Source organism: Leptonychotes weddellii, chromosome 14 (assembly GCF_054177405.1).
Source record: "Leptonychotes weddellii isolate Sample4059 chromosome 14, ASM5417740v2, whole genome shotgun sequence".
Classification (NCBI taxonomy): domain Eukaryota; kingdom Metazoa; phylum Chordata; class Mammalia; order Carnivora; family Phocidae; genus Leptonychotes; species Leptonychotes weddellii.
Window position 1 is genome coordinate 7,171,838 of NC_138382.1, and position 22,153 is coordinate 7,193,990.

Here is a 22,153-nt window from a genome sequence, read left to right on the forward strand (position 1 = left end):
TAGGGCTTTTGGAACATTAGTCTTTTTGGTTTTAATTCCTTTCTGTTATTACCGCTGTCTTGGAAGGTAGAATACAGCTGTCTAAGCAGATGTGCCTAGTGAGATGGGGGGGGAGTGCACTGCCATTTACCGGATCCCCTCACAGAGACCTGGAATAGCTCCTCTTCCTCACCAAGCGCTCCCCCAGCTATAATCCCAACCAGTCCCCACCTCTTTCCATCAGGGCACCTCTTCTGCCCCGAGCCCAGGGAGGGGATGTGATGAACATTGGCTCTTCCCATTCCCTGTGCCCTCAAGAGCCCAGCAGATGTACTTCATCAACAAACCCCTCAACTGGAGACCTCAGAAGGAGCTGGAAGGCTGGAGGCGGGACCAAAGGGGCTACTGCCGCCCTGAGCGTGTCAGGGGGTTATATAAGGTCTGCTCCAAACCTCCTGCATGCGGTGACTCTGTTTTCATGATTGTTTCTGGCAAGGAGTAAAATTTGAAACCCCTCCCTCTTTTATTTAGCAAGAGGGGAGAGAAGTGTCCCCTGGCTGAGTGTCTTGCTGTTTGGGTGGGGTTTTAGAATTTGGGGGTAATTTCCATCCATATGAGGAAATTTTGTATCTCAAAAACAGTAATGTTGGCTAGATAATAAAAATATGAGATGCCTGGTTAAATTTGAATTGCAGATAAGCAATAGATAATTTTTTAGTAGAAGTATATATGATACAATATTTGGGACATATTTCTACTAAAAAATATTTATTTATCTGAAATGCAATTTTACCTGGACGTCCTTTATGTTATCTAGCGACCTTACAATAATTGGGCTTCTGTCTACCCTTCAGATGCTAGGTCATTTATGATGATGTTAAGGACACTTGGGGATGAGGGGGAGACTTACATCTAGTTTTGCCAACTGCATCCTAGTTTCATATTCATAGCTCTTTGTGAAGTGATTTAGACTCATGGTTCTCAAAACATGGTCCCTGGACCAGAAATGTCAGCATCACCTGGTATTTGGTAGAAATGCAAATAAATTGCCGTGTCCCGCCCCAGACCTATGAATCAGACACTCTGGGGGGTGGGACTCAGCATTCTGTCTAACAAACCCTCCAGGTGATGCTGATATAGGTTGAGAACCACAAGTTTAGACTGAGCAATCAGACGGTCCTGGGCTTGAAACCCAGGCCCACCATTTACTGACTGTGTCAACTTGGCAGAATTACTTACCTTCTCTGAGCCTCTGTGTCTTCCTAAACAAAAGTGAAATATAATACCTTATTTAGGGATGTATTAAGGATTAAGTGAAGTTACATATTATGAAATAAAACCCACAGTGCCTGTTACTATAATAAAGCACAAAACAATTACTCTTTTATTGTACAAATAGAGGTCCATTGGTGCCCTGAGACAAATCTGATGGTCAGCATGGCAAAAACCCTAGTTACAGGAGTGATCTCTGCTCAGTTCAAACAAGGCTTTAATTTCCAGAAATGCAATTTCCAGCAGTCCTATGGAGGGACGAAGGAATTAGGAGGAGAGGGGGCAGGGCGAGAAAGGACCAGGACCCAGTGGGGATTGGTTTTCTGACCCACAGACAAGCCCAGGGCAGAGAGCCACGTTGATTGAATTCCCTTCCTTCAGTGCTCCGCCCAGAACAGCTGTCCAAAAGGCAGGGTTTTAAAACAATTTTTTTGTTGTTTTTTCATGGAAAGGTGAGGGAGAGGAGGCCTGAGAGGGGAGGACGTGTCAGGGTGCCTATCAAGGGAGAGTGATTGGCACACTTGGGCATGTTTCACAGGGAGGGCCTGGGGCCTCCTGTGATCAGCTTTGGCTCTATTGACTTTCTGGGTCAGATAATTCTTTATAATGTGGCTGGCTGGTGCATGTGGAGCAGCATCCCAAGCCTCTACCTACGAAATGCCCATAGCCACTCTCATCCTCCCTCACAGTTGTGACAGTCAAAAACGTGTCTAGTCATGGCAAATGTCCCAGGATCAAGGGGGCCTAGGGGTACCAAATACCCCTGGGCTGAGAACCACCTGTCTGGAGTGTGTATCAGACAACAGCCACTCACACAATTTTAATAGCTACCATTTACTGAACATATATTATCTCCAGTCCCCATGCTGATCTTACAAGGTAGGTCTTATTACCTACTTTTTACAATTGAAGAAACTGAGGCTCAGACAGTTAAAGCAACTTCCCTAAACCCTACATCCAGTAGGTCTGGGCTTCTGACTGAGGTTGGTCTAACTCTAAAGCTCATGCTACAACATTCTCTCTTTCTCTCTGGAAAATGAAGGATTTTTTTTTTTTTCTTCAAGAAACTCTTCTCATGTCAACTCAAGTTCAAAAATACTTATTGAGAAGCCGTAATAGAAGTCTAAGATGTTGCTCCTCTCAAGGAGTTTTTAGTACCAGTGTCACTGGGGAGGTCAGACTCCTACAACACTGTTAAAGAACAAATGAGGCAGTTCCAGTTGGGGCCAAAATGGACATTTCCAGAAGTAGCACTCCGAACTGGATGTCCTTTGTGTATGACTGTCTCCTATGTCCTTGTACTGTCAATTCTGATAACACAAAGGAGGACTGAAACCTTGAGGTTCACGGCGTCTACCACCCATGTGTCCTTCGAAACATCAACTCTCTTGCCTTTGTGGGGGCTGTAGGTGGCTTCTAGCCAAACACTCCGCCATCTTCTTTCTGGCTCTTTGCAGGAACTCTACCTTTCCCCTTTCCCTTCTCATGGCAGTATACTCATAAGCTTTGAGCTTGCTGTAGTAATCAGAAAATTTGTTGTAGAGGATGGAAATTGGCATTCCGTTGAGGATAATTCCAAAAGCAATGCAGAGGAAGGCAAAAAGCCTGCCCAGGATGGTCTCTGGGTACATGTCTCCATATCCCACAGTGGAGATGCTCACCTGTAGTGGAAAGAAAGTGAGATGGAATGGTTAGCAATGTGATGGAGGAGAAGAGAAGGAGAGAACCAGGTAGGAAAGTGTCCTCTGACTCCCTGAAGGTACACGTGGGTCAGGTAACAGCTCCCACAGAGGCAGCTTTAGGAGGTACGAAGGTTTGCCTGCAGGATCTGCATCATGGAAAGAACACAAGCTGTGGAGCTGGAAGTCTTGGGCTTAAACCCTGACTATTATAAGTTTTCTTATACACAATACAGGGGATATCATAGCTACTTTAAGGGGTTGCGAAGAGCATATAAGTTGCCGTGTGTAAAGTTCCTGGGGTAGCATGGCTTCAATAAATGTTTGTCTCGGGCGCCTGGGTGGCTCAGTTGGTTAAGCGACTGCCTTCAGCTCAGGTCATGATCCTGGAGTCCCCGGATCGAGTCCCGCATCGGGCTCCCTGCTCAGCAGGGAGTCTGCTTCTCCTTCTGACCCTCCCCCTTCTCATGCTCTCTCTCTATCTCATTCTCTCTCTCAAATAAATAAATAAAATCTTTAAAAAAAAAATGTTTGTCTCTGCCTCCCCTAAGAGGGGTCAGCTTTAGGACCAGGGATCCTGGGTTTGCCCACATGATAGGCGTACCAGGAAGAGCTCGGGCTTAGAACCAGTCATATGTGGGTCCAAGTCCTAACTCTGACCCTTCCCCACTAAATACCCATGAGCAAAACGTTCAGTCTCTGAGCCTTATTTCCTTCGTCTAAAATAGGAGGATAATACCCAACTCTTCATCTTCTCCTGAAGACTAAATAAGAAAATGAATATAAAGCACTTAACCCAGTATCAGGCCCACAAAAGGCATTAAACAACCTCCTTGGTTGTGCTTCTCTCATCTTTAAAATGGAGACATAATTATAATTAATACTTCTCAGAGTTATTATGTCATTCAAATGAGATATTGTATATGAAGGTGCTCTAATTACAAATGTCTAGAGAAACACACTCATTATTTTGCAAAGGGACTTTTCTGTAAGACATCACAGACCAAAAATATGTTCATCCTGTATGAAATTTCTCCCATCACTCTTGCATACCGCTTTAAATTCCACTAATTAGAGATTTATTTAGGTTAACAAGCTTCTGTTTTAAAATGCAGATACCCATGGGACTAGTTATCAGTCAGCAGAGCCAGAGAAAACCTGGGAAAATCTCTTGGGGCCTATTTTTTAAGCCTCATGTACTAAGCCTCCCGTCAATCCCCAGACTATTGGCAAATTACTAAAAGGCTTGTAGGCAGGGTTGTTGCTTAGTTGGAAAAAAACCCCTGTGCATTGCACAACTCCAGGGGGCACTGTTTGCTTCATCAATCTGTGGTGTTGCCATGATTCTCTGGCAGATGGTATTAAAATGGACAGCCTGTTGACCTGTACTAAGATGATGTTTAGCTTAGAAATATAAACATTTTTGTTTTGATGTAAGGGTTAGTTTGAACTTAGGGGAAGTGTGATTGATTAGTTAGGATGGAATAGAGAAGCAGGCCGCCTGGGCTAATCTGGTGTTGCTGATAAGAACCACAGCTCCATCCAGACCATAAAAAAGTGAAAGCTTGACCTCCTTTTTTTACCACCTCTCACTGCTTCATCTACAGTGAGGGACCTGCTGAGGGTGCGCTGCCCCTTCCCATGTGTGGAAGAATACAAACAAGCACCTAAGAGAGGCAGGATGGTGTAGACTAGTTTAAAGAAACAGAGATGGCATTAGGCTACATGGCTCTGAATCCACCTCCCAGCTGTGTGACTTGGGCAAGTCCCTTACATTCTCTCTGGCTCTGCTTCTACTTGTGAAATACGGGGAGAATAGTAGTACCTATCCCATAAGGGTGTTAAGGGAATGGAGGAGTGCCTGGTGCAGTGTATGAGTATTAATGTTAGTTCTCATGCTTATTAGACCAATGGGCTGGGGCGCCTGGGTAGCTCAGTTGGTTAAGCGACTGCCTTCGGCTCAGGTCATGATCCTGGAGTCCCGGGATAGAGTCCCACATAGGGCTCCCTGCTCAGCAGGGAGTCTGATTCTCCCTCTGATCCTCCCCCCCCCATGCTCTCTCTCTCTCAAATAAATAAATAAAATCTTTAAAAAAATTAAAAAAAAAGACCAGTGGGCTGCGGAAATGGGCTCCTGCTTGGATCCTGCTGAACAGGAGGGAAACGGGGTGGGGAGCACTGTAGCTCCAGATTTTTGCACCAAAGGATGATGAGAGGCAATGCTACCGTGAGATCGTGGGTTAATCTCAAAGTGTGCTCGTGTGTGTGTCTTGTCACTGGCCGTACCCGAAGTAAAAGAACTTGAGTCCGGTCTCTGTCTGGGTACATGAACTGAAACATGGTTTTCATAGGTCACGAAGCACAGCACTCATACCTCTGTAGGAATGTTGAGTCACTCAGTCTACTTGGCGTAGAGGAAGCCTACAGGGAGTCTGGTAACAGGGGTGAGTGACAGGAAGGAGTAGTTCAGGACAGGAAGCATCCATGAAAGGCCAAAGCAGAGGCTTTGAGGTAAACCAGCCTGCAAGATGGGAGGCAGGGGGCTAGGAGGATGCAGAGGAAGATAATTGAGACAAAGTGCCTATTTTAAACTTCTGATCAATCCCCACACTGGCTTTACTTTACTCCCAACCTCGGCTTCATTTTTTTTGGCTGAACTTCGAGTGAAGGGTCAAAAATGAAGAGAGTTGTTAGCTTAAGGCAGATTAAATATTTGATGCTCATAATATGGTCTAAATATTTTTGTATATCTTGGATCTTTATTTTTAGAGAAAAGATCTCTTCTGCTAGGAGACTCTGTGTGACTGGTCCTGAAGAATTTGTTCAAAACGCACAGCTAATCTTTACATTGTCTGTTCTCTGGACAGTTTGACTCAACCAGTGACTTGGTTCTTGCTCCTTGGCTCCAAGAGGAATGCAGAATTCCTTGGCTTTGGAGGTCTTTTCTCCATGTTCCACAGACCAAACCCATTTCTCCCTTCATGAACATTAAAAATGGAAAGCCCTAAACTGACACATGTGACCTCAAAGAGTGAGTTCTCACATTAGGAGGGGTTGGGTCAGAAATGTGACTAGAATTCCTGCAATCCATCTTAATATCCTGAAAACACTGGCTGGCTCAGCCACTCCATAAACTGGAAGCATACCATTCCGTGGAAGGCTTACATATTTTCCCTAGCCTTTGAGTCCCAAACGCCAGAATGTGACCTTCCCTCAGAAGCTCACCCATTAATCAGCAAATCTTGGCCTCTCAAACATTACAAGGAGGACAAGCATCCAGTTTTTCTCTGAAACTTCAGAATGACTATACTGGAATTTCTCTTTCAACAAGGAATGTTTGTTTCCTTCGTAATGAACGAGGCACAGATTAAATCTTGGCACCCAGTAATCCATGTATGTAGGAAATATCCCAGGGAACACAACAGATTTTTCAAAATAATGAACCCCCGCCCTTCTAGTGTTCCCAAAAAATTTGAGGTGGTGAAGACTAGTGGTTTCTGGCTAAAATTATTACACACCTCAATGCATCTTGTCCTTTAAAGGATTTAGCTTCAAAGGCTATATGTAGCCTATCCATGCTGCTGTTGCTACAAATATTTGAGGAATTCCTCTTTGGATTATAATCTGCACAGAGGATTCAGTGGTATGACTTTGAAACAAGTAGTCTTAGCCACCTCAAGGGTTAACTCTAGATGTCAATCTTAAACTCAAGGGTCTTGACTGTATTTTAAAATATCAAATCCACCCTCCAGAAGATGAAGATTTGGCACCATTACAAAGAAGTAAATGGACATATCACAGTCTCCAAAGATAATTCCTCAGTGGAATTCAAAGCATGTTCTGAGGGGTGGAAGCACTGTTAGAATGAGGTCATGGGTGAAGACAGGACCTTAAAGAGATCAACCAGCCTCATCCCTATGTTAAAGTTGTGACATGTATGTAAATTGTGCAATAAGGAGGAGGTGTGCAAAAGCTAAGGCATATGTGGGATCTGTTCATCCAGCCATAGAAAGGTAGATGAGGTAATGATGATGTCCTCTGTATCCACTGTTTCCTTGGTACTTTTCCCTGTCCTCTACGACTCCATGTCCCACAAGTCCTACTGACCCACAGGAGGATCATAGTTTAAAGACCTAAAAGGGGACTACTCCAGAGTTGGGAGTCCACAGGAGCAAAATTCATAGTAGTGCCTAAGATCCTTTGCCCCATTTATGGCTCCTTTGCTATTTCTGAAGGATCTAAGAGGATGCTGCCTCTTTTTACTGCTGTCTAATGCAGACACTGACCCATTGTCTCTCAGTCCCAAGCGAGACACTCTGTACTTTATTCCTACGGTCCTGCAGCGGGGAGTCTGCAACTACATTTCCCAGACCACCTTGCTCACTGGCTTCTGGCTGTGTTCTGCAAAGGAGAGAGTGTTGGGACACTGAAGGTGGCTGAGGAACTAAGGGTCTCTATTCCTGTTTCTGGTGTCTGTCACCGTCCTCTAATAAGCGGATAGCCGTGGGTCAGGCATCTTTTGGCGCATAGGACGCTAACCTCATGGTATCATCCTAAGAGGCCCTGCGACAGCCCCTCAGTGGCTCCTTCTCTGTTCTTGTGGGTTCCAGTAATTTGACATTCTATTTGTTCCCCCAGTTTTAGGGTTGATAGCTATTGCATGCAGTAACCAATCTCTGGGGTCTCTTCGTTTCCCCTTGCTGCTCTTCCAACCTTCTAACATTCCTGTATCTATAACCCTGCATCAAATTCCATCTGTTTAAAATATCCACTCTTTTTTTTTTTTCCTGTTTTCCTGACTAACTTGGCTGATGCACGTTCCAAATGGGTCTTCTTAAAGCAAGCAATCAATCCATAAAAATAAAATAAAATAAAAATCTCAGTGATCTTGTAAGTGCCACCTATCTGCAAGGACATGATAACATGCTTTGGGAAAACAAAGATAGGACAAGGCCTCTGTGGCACAATTATCTGTTCCCTCAGCTAGAGATAAATTTTCTTTTTGAAGAGTTTTTGTTAGTTTTTGAAGGAATGAGTTCATGACATAGTTTCCTGTTTGGTTTCTATAGTTTGAACTCACTCTTGAAGCTCAGAAGGAAATGGGCCGTTGAACAGTTCAGTTGCCCTTTTCTGCTTTAAAACTGAGCCACGCCGGAGGTCAATAATGACGGTGTCGTCACAGAGCTGACTCTTCTTGCCGGGCCGGGCCATGCATTTCCCACACCCAGGCAGCCTGGAGAGGCCCAGCATGGCTGGAGCTGTTCCGGGTGGATGCCTACTTATCTGGACACGCAGAGGCTCTCCCAGGAGAAAACAGCTGACCCCTTCATATGTCTTACAGTCTCTCTCTTTCCAGTAGAGAAGGAATCACTTCTGTTTTACTTTCCCTCAAATGAATCTGGAAGCAAAGGTTATGGCTTCCACGTGATAAAGACTATCAACTAGACAGCTCTGGTAGCTTCTATTTACGGTGGATGTACCACAGGCTAGCACTTTACATGTGTTTCCTATTACATTAGTGCTTACAAGTAATCTCCATTTGACAGATGAGTAGGACGGGGCTATCTTACATCCTAACGCATGAGCATTTGCAGACGTGAATGTCCACGAGGGATTTGTCTGCAACTGCAGAAGTATTCACAGCAATGAAGATTACTGTATTCCTCTTAAAACCTTGAGTTGAATTACAAGAGGAAGGTTGTAGGATCCTTGGCATAGAGAGAGGGAAGATGATGAAAAGCAAGTCAGATTTTGGGGTTTTCGAAAAAGTACTAGCAGCACATGAAGAATGGCTTAGAGAATCTGTCTCTAGTGAGGTTGAATATACAAGGCGTAGAGCACTGGAGTCTGGAAGACACTATTAGTCAGTGTGTGAGTGTTTTCTGCTGTGTACATATATATTTGAGCAGTGATAGCTTCCTACAGTAGAATGATTGTATTACCTAATTTTTTTAATGGAAATACAGCTGACACACAATGTTAATTTCAGGTGAACAACAGAGTGACTCAGCAAGTCTGTATGTTATGCTACCGTCTGTCACCATACAACCCGATTACAATACCACTGACTATATTTCCTTTGCTGTACCTTTCATCCTTGTCATTTAAAATTCTATGACTGGAAGACTGTACCTCGCACTCCCTTTCACCCCTAGGCCCCACCTACATACATGCTGGTCTACATACTTGGAAAAATGGAAAGTTGACTCTCAAACTTGGTAGTATAGCATCAGCATGTAGATTTGCTCTTCTCCTCTCCTGCTTTACTCACCTCCATAGAATTCATATTCTAATTTATAATGATGTATTGCTTTACCCATCCCCCACCACCACCTTGCCCTCTGGCAACCTCTAGTTTGTCACATATAAGTGAAATCATGTGGCATTTGTCTTTCTCTAATTTATTTCACTTAGCATGATGCCTTCTAGGTCCATCCATGTTGCTGCAAGTGGCAAGATCCCCTTCTTTTATTATGGCTGAGTAATATCATATGTATGTGTGTGTGTGCACGCGCACGCATCTAGCTATTCATCTATCGATGGACACTTGGGCTGCTTCCATAATTTGGCTATTGCAAATAATGCTGCAGTGAACACAGAGGTGCATATATCTTTTCAAATTACTGTTTTCATGTTCTTTGGGTAAATACCCAGAAGTGGATTTCGAGATTGTACAGTATTTCTATTTTTTAATTCTTTTTTAGGAAGCTCCATACTGTTTTCCACAGTGGCTGCACCAATATACATTCCAGCCAACAGTGCATGAGTGTTCCTTTTTCTCCACATCCTTGCCAACTCCTGTTATTTCTTGTCGTTTTCTAGGAATTCTGACAGGTGTGAGGTGATATCTCATTGCAGCTTTGATTTGCATTTTCCTGATGAGTAATGTTGAGCACTTTTTCATGTGTATGTTGGCCATATGTACGTCTCCTTTCAAAAAATATCAATTCAATGGACCTAATTCTTTATATCCTCCTGCATCCAAGCTCTTTGCCATAAAACTTTTCAGTGCTTTCCTACACTGGGTGGGCTAATCTGGTCTGCTCTTGGACTCTGAATTTGGCCTTGTGACTTGCTTTGGCCAATGGGTTGAGCAAATGACATGAACAGAACCTTATACAGTGCTCACATGATTGAAATTGCATTCCATCTCTTGCCCATTGCCATGGCCATGGGTACATGCCTGCTGGAGGATGAAGGAGATGTGGTCTAGTCCTCTCGTTCATCCCAGCTGTCAGCCAGCTGATCATCAGACCTATGAGTGACTGGCACCAGCCCAAATGAGAAGAACCTTCTGCTTGAAGCCAGCCTAAACTGCTGACTTGCAAACTCATAAGCTAAATCAATGCTTGACATTTTAAGCGATTAAGTTTTGGGGTAGTAGTTTGTGGTGCATCATTATTATAGCAATAAATAACAATTTATGAATAGTTGAACATGCATTTATCATGGGTGTGTGCTCAGAAAATTTTAAATTACAAAATGTGTAATCAATAAAAGGCTTGGAGACAACTGCATCAGAGTTAGTTTTGGGATTCTACTTCTTATTCTCATTTCTGTTCAGTCATGTCTATATACATGGGTTTCTTCTCACCCTTCAAATTTCAGCTCAATGTCATTTTCTCCAGGAGGGCTTCTCTGGCCATCCTATCAAAGGTAGATTCCACACCCAGCCATCTCTGTCTCTCTATCCTATTATCTCTATCTCTCTATCCTGTTATCTCATACAAGACACCCCAGTATCCAAAATTATATATTCTTTTTCTCCATTAGAATGTAAACTGCATGAGGGAAAGAAATTCATCACTTTGGGGTTTTTGTTCTATCACCCAGTATCCCTAGTGTTTAGATTACCCACTTGGCACCCTGGAAGTGATAAAAAAAATTCTACCTCAGTGAAATGAGTAAGATGGATTTTGAGATTCTCATGAAGAATTCATCTTCATGTTTTGCATCTTTTATTTGGCATCTACATAAGGAAACAAGACATTCTGTCTGCATCATTTTGACAGCGTTCTTTTCTCTTTGCTCTACTGAGAATATGGACCCTTGGTACACAATGTGGAATGCCATCAGAAGTGTGGAGGAGAATCTGCTAATCTATATTGTCCTGGGGCCTAGAGCAGTGTTTAAATGTTCAAAGGGGGAACTGCTCCTATTGTTTTCATAGATTAGTTTAGAAATATCTAATTCATAATGATTTTTACTAGTCTATAAAATGCTCAGAGAATAAGGTGGACAAAAGCCATTGGTCAAGGTTAAGGTTAGTCAACAGTAAGGCTGAAATGTGCAAATTTTGGCCTGTGAAAAGAGTGCCTGATAGAGAGAATGGTCACAAAAGAAAACTCGCATTGGCAAAAGCAATAATCGTTAAACTTTATTATCAATAAAAATTGAATGGTGATTCAATTTTTATTGTAAAACTTATGGAAAAAACTGATTTTGACTAAAACAATTTTAGTTAACATAAAAAGGGGGTAATTTGAAAGTTTTGAGTGTCATTGTACATTAAACAGATCAAGTAATTAAATGGAATTAATAGGCATTCCCTTCAGGAAATTTTTAAAAAAGAAACCTCATTAGCAACAGAATTCTTATCAATTTTTGTATTAATATACAAAATTTTAAAAAGTTTTGTGGGTTGAAAATATAGTATCAAAATGTCCCCTAGGCCCCACCTACCTACATACATGCTGGTCTTCTAAGATACTTGGATAAATGGAAACTTGACTCTCAAACTTGGTAGTATATCATCAGCGTGTAGATTTGCTCTTCTCCCTTCCTGCTTTACTCACCTCCAAAGTAAATGTCATTTGCTGGGGACAAAGCATCCTCTTTCAGCTCCATCTGTACACATGGTTTATCTACTATGGGGATGACCTTTTGTCACCTGGAATATGATCAGAGGTGTGGCACTGGGCTAGCTCATTGGGAAGAGCCTAATGTCCTCCCATCACTGAAGAAAGCTCACAAATCCTGTTTGATATGAGTGCTCTGCTTTTCAGTGACAGAAGACTAACTGAATTATAGAGCTCTGTAGCCACCCTTTTTTAGAGACAAGCAAACTGAGGACAGGGAGTAAGGGAGCGAGGTTTTACAATTATTTAGGGTCACAGTTAATTATTAGCAGAGCTGGGACTAGAATCTAAATGTAAATCTTCCATCTCGCTGAACTACATTGTTAGTAACCCTGGGTTGGTTCATCTCAGAAATCTAGACCAGATTCTAGGTTCTAACACACCCAGGGTTAATGTTGAAAATAACTCATTCCTTACATGGGAAAAACTGGTTATATTTGCTTAATGTTTTTAATGGCATTGCAAACCATCTAGTTTTAAAAATAGAGAAATCACACACCCACTTCTTCCCTCTATGTATAAATGTTCACTTATCCATCAGCATGTCTGGTGATTCCGAGATTTCCCAGAGATTTTGCGTAGCATGCCAGAAATACGGGTATTTGAGTAAATGGCATAAATTACTACAAGGAGGCAAATGACAAAGAAAACAACAAAAATGACCCAAAGCCTGCAAATTAGGCAAGGCACGCCCCAGAAGTGAAGCCTGAAAGAGGCAGTGCTGGGTGTAGGAAGGGCATGGATTTTTGCCTTGGATGGTCTTAGGTTTGGGTCGTCACTCCACTACCTTTAGCTGGGTGTCTACACTCAAATCCTCTGCACCTCAATTCCTCCAGGCAAGAATACCAGGTCCCAAAGGAACTTCAGTGACACTGGGGCAACTTTCAGTTGTAGATGCTTCTTTCCACAGTCAGGATTGGCTAGGAGCAGTGGGATTTCAGTTAGGGTGGACACTGGTCAGCCGAGTCTCACCTATTCCCTGCATAAACTTATAGTTTCCTTCAAATCTGAAGCCACTTCCAATTTGTCCTCTTAAAAAAAAAAAAGTGATCCTAACCGTTTCACGATCCTAACCGTGATACCGAAATAAGAGAACATCTACAAACCATTTAGGACAACAGGTGTTGGGTAAGTGGCGACTAAGAATGAGGATGATGGATTTCCCCACATACACAAACACGGAATCCTTCTTAAAATCAGCCTGCCCAGGGATTTAAGACTAAATCTAGATCTGGAAATTCCTAGGACCAAGTCGAATTCAGTTACTTATGGCAACTTGTTTTTGTTCGCTGCGGGCAGCAAAGGCCTGGAGAGAAGCAGTGGGCCCCTAAGCGAGGCGGGGAAAAGGTCGGGGAACAAAGCAAGGCAGAGGTGGCCGATGACCCCGGGAAGGGAGGCCTGGCTTCTTCCAGGCTGGGGAAAGGGCCGGGAAGCCAGAGCCTTGGTACTCACCGCGGCCCACCACCAGGCGTGGGGGATGCTGGTGAAGTTGGTGTTGGGCATGTCGTGCTCCACGGAGTAGACAGCGGCCGAGAAGGTGAGGATGCCCATGGTGATGAAGAGCATCAGGCAGCCCACCTGCTGGTAGCACTGGCGCAGCGTGAAGCCGAAGGCGCGCAGGCCGGTGGAGTGGCGCGCCAGCTTGAGGATGCGCAGGACGCGCATGAGGCGCATGACGCGCAGCACCTGGCCCACCTTGCCCACGCGGCCCACAGTCTCTATGTCGTGCTCCCGCTGCGAGCCCTTGCCGGGCCGCGGGTCCTCGCCCGTGAAGCACTCGAGCAGCAGTTGCAGGTAAAGCGGCAGGATGGCCACCAGGTCGACCATGTTGAGGGCGCTGCGCGCGAAGCGCCGCAGGTCGGGCGTGGAGGCGAGGCGCAGCAGGAACTCGAGCGTGAAGAAGGCGATGCACAGCATCTCCACGTGCTCCAGGATGGGCGGCGGGTCGCCCCTGCTCGCGCCCTGCCCCGCCTGCTGCTGCATCTCCTCCACCGTGTTGAGCGCCAGCGCCACGACGGAGACGAGCACGAAGAGGCTGGAGGCCACCCCGATGGCCTTGGCGGCCGCGGACGAGAAGGGCTTCTCCATGAGGTTCCAGAGGCGGCGGCGCTGCGGCGCGTAGAAGCGCATGTCGCGGAAGAGCTCCTCGGCCTCCTCGGCCTGCGCCTGCGCGCGCAGCTCGCGCTGGATCTTGAGCTGGTCGCGGAGCTCGTCGCGCCGCTCCTCGAAGCAGATGCGGCAGCAGCGCGGCGTGTACTGGAGCCGCACGCCCCAGTAGCCCAGCTCCTCCAGGAAGCGGCGCGGGCACAGCTCGTCCAGCACCAGCAGCACCCCGGACGCGTAGAAGTTGGAGACCAGCTGGAAGACGGCCGGGTCGCGGTCGAAGAAGTACTCGTCCGTCTGCTCCTCATAGTCGTCACACAGGCTCAGCTGGCGGCTGCGGCTGGCGGACGTGGCCAGGCGGCCCAGGCGCGTCTTGGGGTAACAGGCCAGCTGACAGCAGGCCAGGCGGTAGCTTTGGCCGCCCACGTTCACGTTCAGCGTGGACGACACGACCGGAAGGTCGGACTTGGCCTCTGGCTGCCCGTCCTCCTCGCCTGGGTCGTCCTTCAGATCGTCCTCCTCCTCCCTGTCCTCGTCCTCCTCGATGTAGTAGCTATAGTTGCCCTCGGGCCACAGCGGGATGCTGGCCTGGGAGCTGGAGCGGGCCCCCACCGAGCAGACGCTCCGGCGGTGCTGGCCGCCCCCCGCCTGGGCCGCGTCCTCGCTCTCTGTACCGTTCCAGGGCCTGCAGCCCCAGGACCGCCTCCTCTCGCTCTGCTTGAGCATGGCTGCGCGAGGCGAGCCCCTTGTTTGGCCTTCCTGGCTGTCGTCGGGTCTCGGGGCTGGTCCCTGCCACCGGGAGGACGGAGCCTGCACCCTGCGCTGCCTTGGAGCAGCCTGCCCGGGACGACGGACGGACGGTCGGAGTCTGAACCTAGCAGATGGCTGTCGACGGCTCTAATCTTGCTGATAGGGAAGCCTCAAGTGTTAGGAGGGATTTAGAGCCTCTTAGCTAGTTTCCTCCCCCTCGCCCTGCACTCTCAGACGGCGGGGTTGATTACGTGATCTTAAATCTGTAGATAATCAGAAGGTGGCAGGGATTGTTGCTAATAAAAATGTCGCCAACCCTTAGGCCTGCCCTTAGGAAGTGCTCAGTGTGCTTGTGCTCGGGTGACACCCACCGAAGTAGCTCTAGAAATCCGGATGCCTGTGTCCTGGCCTCACTATTGAAGTTGCAGCCTCTGCAAGAACAAGGACAGGAAGGGCACCAGAATGCTTGAAGCGGACGTCATCACAAGCCTGTTTTCCTTTTAGCGTAGCCCTTGTTTAGATCACCTAAGACTTCAAATGATCCCCTTCCCATTCTTTCACGTGATCATTTCTTTCCTCAAATGGATTCTACTTAGCAGCTCTGCCTTAGAGTCCAGTCTGATCTTCTCAGTCCCAGCCTCGATCCCCCTTTGTCTCTGTTTCTCTGCCTCTCTTTTCCTTCCCTCTTTGGCATGATGAGAGCGGATTTCCAGATAGAATCCCAGAACTAGTGGGTACATGTTCTTACAGCCCTGCTTAGCTGCTCTATTAGGGCCATAGGTAAAGGTGGCCAGACTTTATTCCAAGGAAAAAGTCCTCATCATTCTTCAAGACATCACTTTAATTTTTTTTTTTTTTAAGTCTCTCCATGTGGAAAGCAACATGCTAGATGCTGGGGATGGGAACTCTATGGGGACAGAGTTGCTAGTGGTTTTGTGGGTGATGGAGTTAGGTAAACATAGCAAAAGAGTGAGTAAAGAATACAAGGTAGCAGAGAAGAGGAAGGGATTTGTACTGAGCAGAGAATAGGTTTTTATTTTATTTTTTTTATTTTTTTTTAAAGATTTTATTTATTTATTTGAGAGAGAGAATGAGAGAGCACATGAGAGGGGGGAGGGTCAGAGGGAGAAACAGACCCCCTGCTGAGCAAGGAGCCAGATATGGGACTCGATCCCGGGACTCCAGGATCATGACCTGAGCCGAAGGCAGTCGCTTAACCAACTGAGCCACCCAGGCGCCCGAGAGAATAGGTTTTTAAAATCAATTTATTTCGAATAGCTAATAAGTGTTGATGGTAAAAATTCAAAAGGTGCAAAGATGCATTACAGAAGATAGTTTCTTTTTCTTTTTTTAAAAAGATTTTATTTATTTATTTATTTATTTATTTGAGAGCGTGAGAGCAAGAGCATGAGCAGGGAGAGGGGCAGAGGGAGAAACAGACTCTCCGCTGAGCAGGGAGCCCAATGCGGGGCTCGATCCCAGGACCCTGAGATCATGACCTGAGCTGAAGGCAGACACTTAACTGACTGAGCCACCAGGAGTCCCAAAGACAGTTTCTCTCTCTCTCCCAAATCTAACTTGCAGTTATCAGGTGTGCCTTTGAGGAGGCAACCACTGTTGTTGTTCCAGAATACTTTTTGGTTATTCTTCCAGAAATATCCTAAACACATACAAGCAAAAACCTGTCTCCACCTGTCATCTGAATAGTTCTCTATTATTAACACAAATCATAGTGCACTCTCCACATTGCTTTTTCCAATTAACCATGTGTCTTAGAGGTGTTTTCGCATCTGAACATGAACGTCCACCTAATTTTGAAAGTAGCCCCATAGTAGTCTGACAGGGATAAACATTCAGGTTGTTTTATACCTTGGCTCTTGTAAACAATGGTGCAACAAATAACCTGTGCATACATTACTTTACACATGTTCAAGATGGAGGAAGGACCGCCAAGAAACCTGACCAGAGAGGACAGAACAAACTGGACAGATACCTTGGGAAGAGAATGAAAATGATACCATCTTACGCATGCATGAATGATTGCTGTAACTTAAAATAATGTTCTGTCTGATAGGAATGTGTGGGCCTCATTTGGAATCCTGATTCAAACAAAAAGCCTAAAACTTTTTTGAGAGTTGGAAATTCAATGGTATTTAGGAACTCTTATGAATACTTTTAGTTGTGATAATGGTCTTGTAATGTTAAAGGCTGTGTATCTTTTAGAGACACATACTGAAGTATTTATGGATGGAATGATACGATAGCTGAGCTTTGCTTCAAGAAAATACGGGGGAGAGAGAAAGGCGGTGGCCATAGCATGGGAATAAGACTGGTCATGAGTCAGTAACTGTTGACACTGAGTGATGGGGGCATAGAGGTTCATTATGCTATTCTGCTTTCATAGGTGTTTGAATTTCTTCATAAGAAGTTTTTGGGGGGTGCCTGGTGGCTCAGCTGGTTAAGCAGCTGCCTTCAGCTCAGGTCATGATCCCAGGGTCCTGGGATCGAGCCCCACATCAGGCTCCTTGCTCAGCGGAGAGTCTGTTTCTGAAAAACAGGAGAGTTAGTAATGTTTGAGAGGCCCCTCAAAGCTAAGCACAAACACCACATCCATGGAGTTGATTGGGGAGCCTGGATGGACCACGCTTAATTGTCTCTTACACCCAAATGAATATGTCGGTGTGGGCATATTGCTTGGATTTTGCTCTTGGATTTTTTTTCTTTTGCGAGGGCAATGGTAGGTGAGTATCCATACGTGGAAACTCCTTCGAGCAAAGAGAACTGTCCAAAAGTCGAATGGGAACATGTTTAAGAATTTGTAGGGCAGAGGGAAACCTGCATGATCTTCAAGTCGGCTTCTGCCTTGAAATTACTAAGATTCCAAGTCTTTCCTTGATGATTCATTTGTCTTGAATTCCCTCCTGCCTGCCTTCTGCGATCCTTATCCTTCAAAAGTCAGCTCAGACATCCTCCTCCTCTTTGAGCGATCCTTCTCCGACATTTCTCTGTGTTTTGTCAAGATGGGTTAGCTGCTCCTTGTCAGTGTTTTCATTTAAGGTGACACATATCACTAACTTAGGACATGACGCATTTCTTTTAATGAAGAAAGGCTTAAAAAGTTTCCCATAATGGAAGTTCTATAAGTGCATTATAGAAGAATTTAAAAAACAGAGAATACTAATAACCAATACCACAATAATAGCATGCCAAGATACTGTACTCTGTTAATACTTAACCTATCATGTAGGTGGTATTCCTCTTTTACAGATGAAGAGACTGGGACACAGAGAAGCTAAATGACTTGCCCATGATTGCACACAAAGTAAATGGTGAAGCTGGGTTTTGGTCCAGACTAACCAGCAGGTTATGAAAGAGCATATACATAAAAACCACCTATAATCTGACCATCCAAAGACCCTCACTGTTAATATTTTAACCTGTGTCTTTCCATTTAGTTACACACACAGACACACACACATATTTATCATGGTTGTGCTCATATTGGACATAAATTATATATCCTGCTTTTTTCATTTAACATTTTCACATATGCATTTTTGATTAAAAAATCCCACTTTGTAATCATTATGTTAAATTTTACTTCTCACATTTAAGGATTTGATCCAACAAGAATTCATTTGGAGGTAAAGAGTGACGTGTAGGGACCCAACTCCATTTTCTAGGGTTTTAGCCACATGTCCCAACACATTAACTGAATAATCTGTCTTTTCCCCACTGGTGTGTAGTGCTGTCTTTATCATGTAGTTCAGTTTTAACTGTGCTTCCGGGTCACTGGGACAGGTCACAGTTGCTAGAGGGTCTGCACCTGCTGACCTTGTTTGGCTTTCAAGAGACCTCAAACCTCCAAGCTTAAGATAATGCCCAATCAGGCCTAGCCTTTAAGTTCCTAAATGCATTTCTCACGTTCTCCTGTTGCCATACAAAATATTCTGTGTTGTGAATGTACCATCTATAACAGAACCAAATCTCTTTTATGGAAATAACTATTTTTCAGTATTCACTCTTATAAGTAATAATGTGATAAAAACATGTTTGAGAGGTTTTTTTTTCATTCTTTGGGGGTTTGTTTTTGTTTTTTGTATTCTGAGTTACTCTTTCAGACAGTTTGGCTAGATTTTTTTTAGGCCATTCTCTTTTAATATTGAGCCTCCCTACATGCTGTTCCTGCTGTTTGTTCAGTTTAGGACAGTCTTTCTCCACACCAGCCTGTCTCCTCTTCCTCTGGCCAACTCATGTTCACATTTTGTAGGTAGAGAGCTAACTCCTCTTAGCCTCTCCTCCAGGATAGCCTCCCTGCATCCTCAAAAGCTGAATTTAGCCCCCTCCCCCAACAGGTGCTTCCCTAAAAGCTTGACTTCACCTAGCAGAGCCCTTTGCACAAATGCTATCTGCCTATAAATAAGACTGAGTTCCACAAGGGCTGGACAGTGTCTGGTTTGTTCTCATCCACAGGTTCTAGTCCACTGCCTGGAATATAGAAAGCACTCAGAACTACTAGCTGGAAGATTGAAATATTTGCTGCCTCTTGCCAGCTTGCTTTGCAATTTGCCTCACTGTTCGCTCTTAGCCCTGAAATATGGAAGTGTCTTCCCAGTAGCTTTGCCAGAACAGCATTACTGGTTGCTGTTTCCTTATTGAGAAGTGAAAATGGCATTACAGTTTTGTTTTAATCAACTCTGTATTAATTATTCACTTGTGTGTTCCCCACTAGCCTCTAAAGTCTTCAAGGGCAAAAACAATCTTGTCTCTGTGGCCCCAGCACCAAGTAGAGTGTCTAATATGTAGCAGATTAGAAAAATATGTTCAAGATCTCTCTGTATCCTTAAAACTGCATGTAAATCTAGAATTATCTCAAAAATGTTAACAAAGATTGCTTACTTTGGGGGTGCCTGGGTGGCTCAGTCAGTTAAGCATCTGCCTTCAGTTCAGGTCATGATCCTAGGGTCCTGGGATCAAGTCCTGCATCAGGCTCCTTACTCAGCAGGGAGCCTGCTTTTCCTTCTTCCTCTGCCCCTCCCCACCGCTCCTGTTCTCTCTCGCTTTCTATCTCTCTGAAATAAAAAAAAAGTAAAATCTTAAAAGATTTATTACTTTGCACTGACATACCCCAAGCTCCCCTTTGAAGGGAAAGAAAACTGGTGGGCTTTGAGGAACAGTGGCTGGAGTCCTGCCTGGTTTTCCTTGGTGACAGAGATTGATGGGCAGCATGGTACAGTACAAAGAACATTAAAACTAAGATCAGATTTTGCATTCTGGCTCAAAGCTTTGGGAAAATTACTTCAACCTTTTTCATCTCAATTTCCTCATCTGTAAAATGGGTTGTGGAGGATTTCCTGTTAATTTAAAAAGAGAACACCTCTCCACTTTATTTTTTTTTAAAGATTTTATTTATTTATTTGAGAGAGACAATGAGATAGAGAGAGCATGAGAGGGGGGAGGGTCAGAGGGAGAAGCAGACTCCCCGCCGAGCAGGGAGCCCGATGCGGGACTCGATCCCGGGACTCCAGGATCATGACCTGAGCCGAAGGCAGTCGCTTAACCAACTGAGCCACCCAGGCGCCCTCCACTTTATTTTTAATTGGCCTGCTTTTGCCAAATGCTGTTCATCAAAAGATAGCACATACTGTTCATCAGAAGATAGCCATCCCTCCTTCATCCAGCTACCTCTTACTCCAATTCCTGATTATATACCTACAACACAAAAATATATTCATTTTTAGCCCATGGAGAGTTTCTCAGCAGAGAAATAGGTCATATTCACAGTCCACTGTGAAAATTAATTTATGTTAAGAGAGTGCTGACTGGGGCGCCTGGGTGGCTCAGTCGGTTAAGCGTCTGCCTTCAGCTCAGGTCATGATCCCAGGGTCCTGGGATCGAGCCCCGCATCGGGCTCCCTGCTCAGCAGGGAGCCTGCTTCTTCCTCTCCCACTCCCTCTGCTTGTGTTCCCTCTCACTGTGTCTCTCTCTGTCAAATAAATAAATAAAATCTTTAAAAAAAAAAGAGTGCTGACTAATAGAACTTCACACATTGATAGAAATATTTGTATGGCTCAAAACATGACTAGTGCCACTGAGGAACAGAATAAATAGATTTAAAACAATTTTTTAAAAAAAATTCAAAATAAAATTTTATTTAATCTTAATTTATATTTAAGTGTTATGTATGACTAGTGGCTACCATGTTGAACAGGACAGTATTAAGATACCTGTGTCTGGATTGTCCCTTTTAAATATGCACTGCCCCCGGGAGCAATGAACTTTTAAGACATTAACCCCTTAATCAAATGAGTTTGCCAGCATGAACTGGCCTACTAATTTTAAGACTAAAAGGGAGTGAGACAGGGAGAGTTTGGGTAGGACAGGGAATGGAGCAATGGGACTGAGAAGTCTGAATAGGTGCAGGGTAGGCTTTGGGGTGGGGCATTTCAGAACAGATTGATTCAGGATGGCTCAGGAAGAGCCTAGAATTAAAAGGGGAAAACTAAGGTGAGTGGTAAGAAGAGCAAGGTTGCTGAATACAGACACTTTTGCAAATTTACCTAGACCTAGTCCTGAGAAAGGCACAGAGAGAGAAGTTTAGTACTCACTGGGGAAGCTGCATTTCCTATAAAGTCTTTGAAGTCCTTTTTGGTAATTGTAAAGTGGGAAGTTGAGATGAGGATCTGGGTGATGAATACCTCAGCCAAAACCAAAGAAATTAAAAGAAAACCCCAACAGTCTCCCCAGCTCCCAATAAAGGAAAAAGAGGAGCTTTTTGAGGAGGAAAGCTTTTGTTAAGCCTGGTGAATTCCTTCTGATAATTGAATTATTGAAGTATTTGTTCACCTCCTTCTCTTTGAATTTGCCTGTCTCATCCCAGGTAAAATGTGCAATGGATGGAAACAGCGATTGATTGCAAAGTGTCTCAGTCGATTGAAATCCTCTTTGACCCAATGAAGGTTTTCTGTGGGTTTGGAAAAAGAAAGGGTGAGGGGTGGGGAGAGGGGAAGGCTGTCCGGAAACATTCTCGTGGTCAGTGTCCTGTAATCAGGCTTAATCTGGGGGCAGGTGCACCCCCTTTTGCAAGCCCATCCATCTTCTTTAATTCCCTCTTTTAAAGATGAAGAATCTAGGACTCATCTGCTGGCCACCTGGGCACCTTTCTCCCATCTGTGCTGCCGTGGCAGAATGTGCAGCCCCTGATGGAGTGTCCCTTACTTACAAAAACTCCACTTGGATTTCTAATCTTCACTTATGATTTCCCCTAAACATTCATTGAAAGTTTTCCAACATAGTTCTTTTTTGTTCTTTTTGCTCCCACTGATGCAAAAGATCTTGCCACCACTTCCTCCGTTTCGGAAGTGGATGCCAGCCAGCTGGGCATAAAGTGTAAACATACTGTGTATAAGACCCTCTGCGACTTCCAAGCTGGGAGGGACCCAGTGGTTGTCTGTTCCCACTGTCCACTTTAGAGATAAGGAAACTGAGGTGTCCGATCAATCAGTGCCTGAC

At 44.6% G+C, this 22,153-nt stretch overlaps 1 protein-coding gene and 1 long non-coding RNA gene across 2 annotated transcripts in view; one reads left to right on the plus strand and one right to left on the minus strand.

Moving 5' to 3' along the window:
• Positions 1 to 22,153, plus strand: part of LOC115937563 (uncharacterized) — a 101,437-nt gene that overhangs the window by 33,356 nt on the left and 45,928 nt on the right. The gene's annotated exons all lie outside the window — the stretch shown is intronic.
• KCNV2 (potassium voltage-gated channel modifier subfamily V member 2) lies at positions 1,354 to 14,665 on the minus strand. Its single transcript, XM_081802789.1, has 2 exons — positions 13,241 to 14,665; positions 1,354 to 2,912 (listed from the first exon to the last, which is right to left on the minus strand). Exons 1-2 carry the CDS (start codon positions 14,615 to 14,617, stop codon positions 2,631 to 2,633), a joined length of 1,659 nt encoding a protein of 552 aa, XP_081658915.1. The 5' UTR covers positions 14,618 to 14,665; the 3' UTR covers positions 1,354 to 2,630.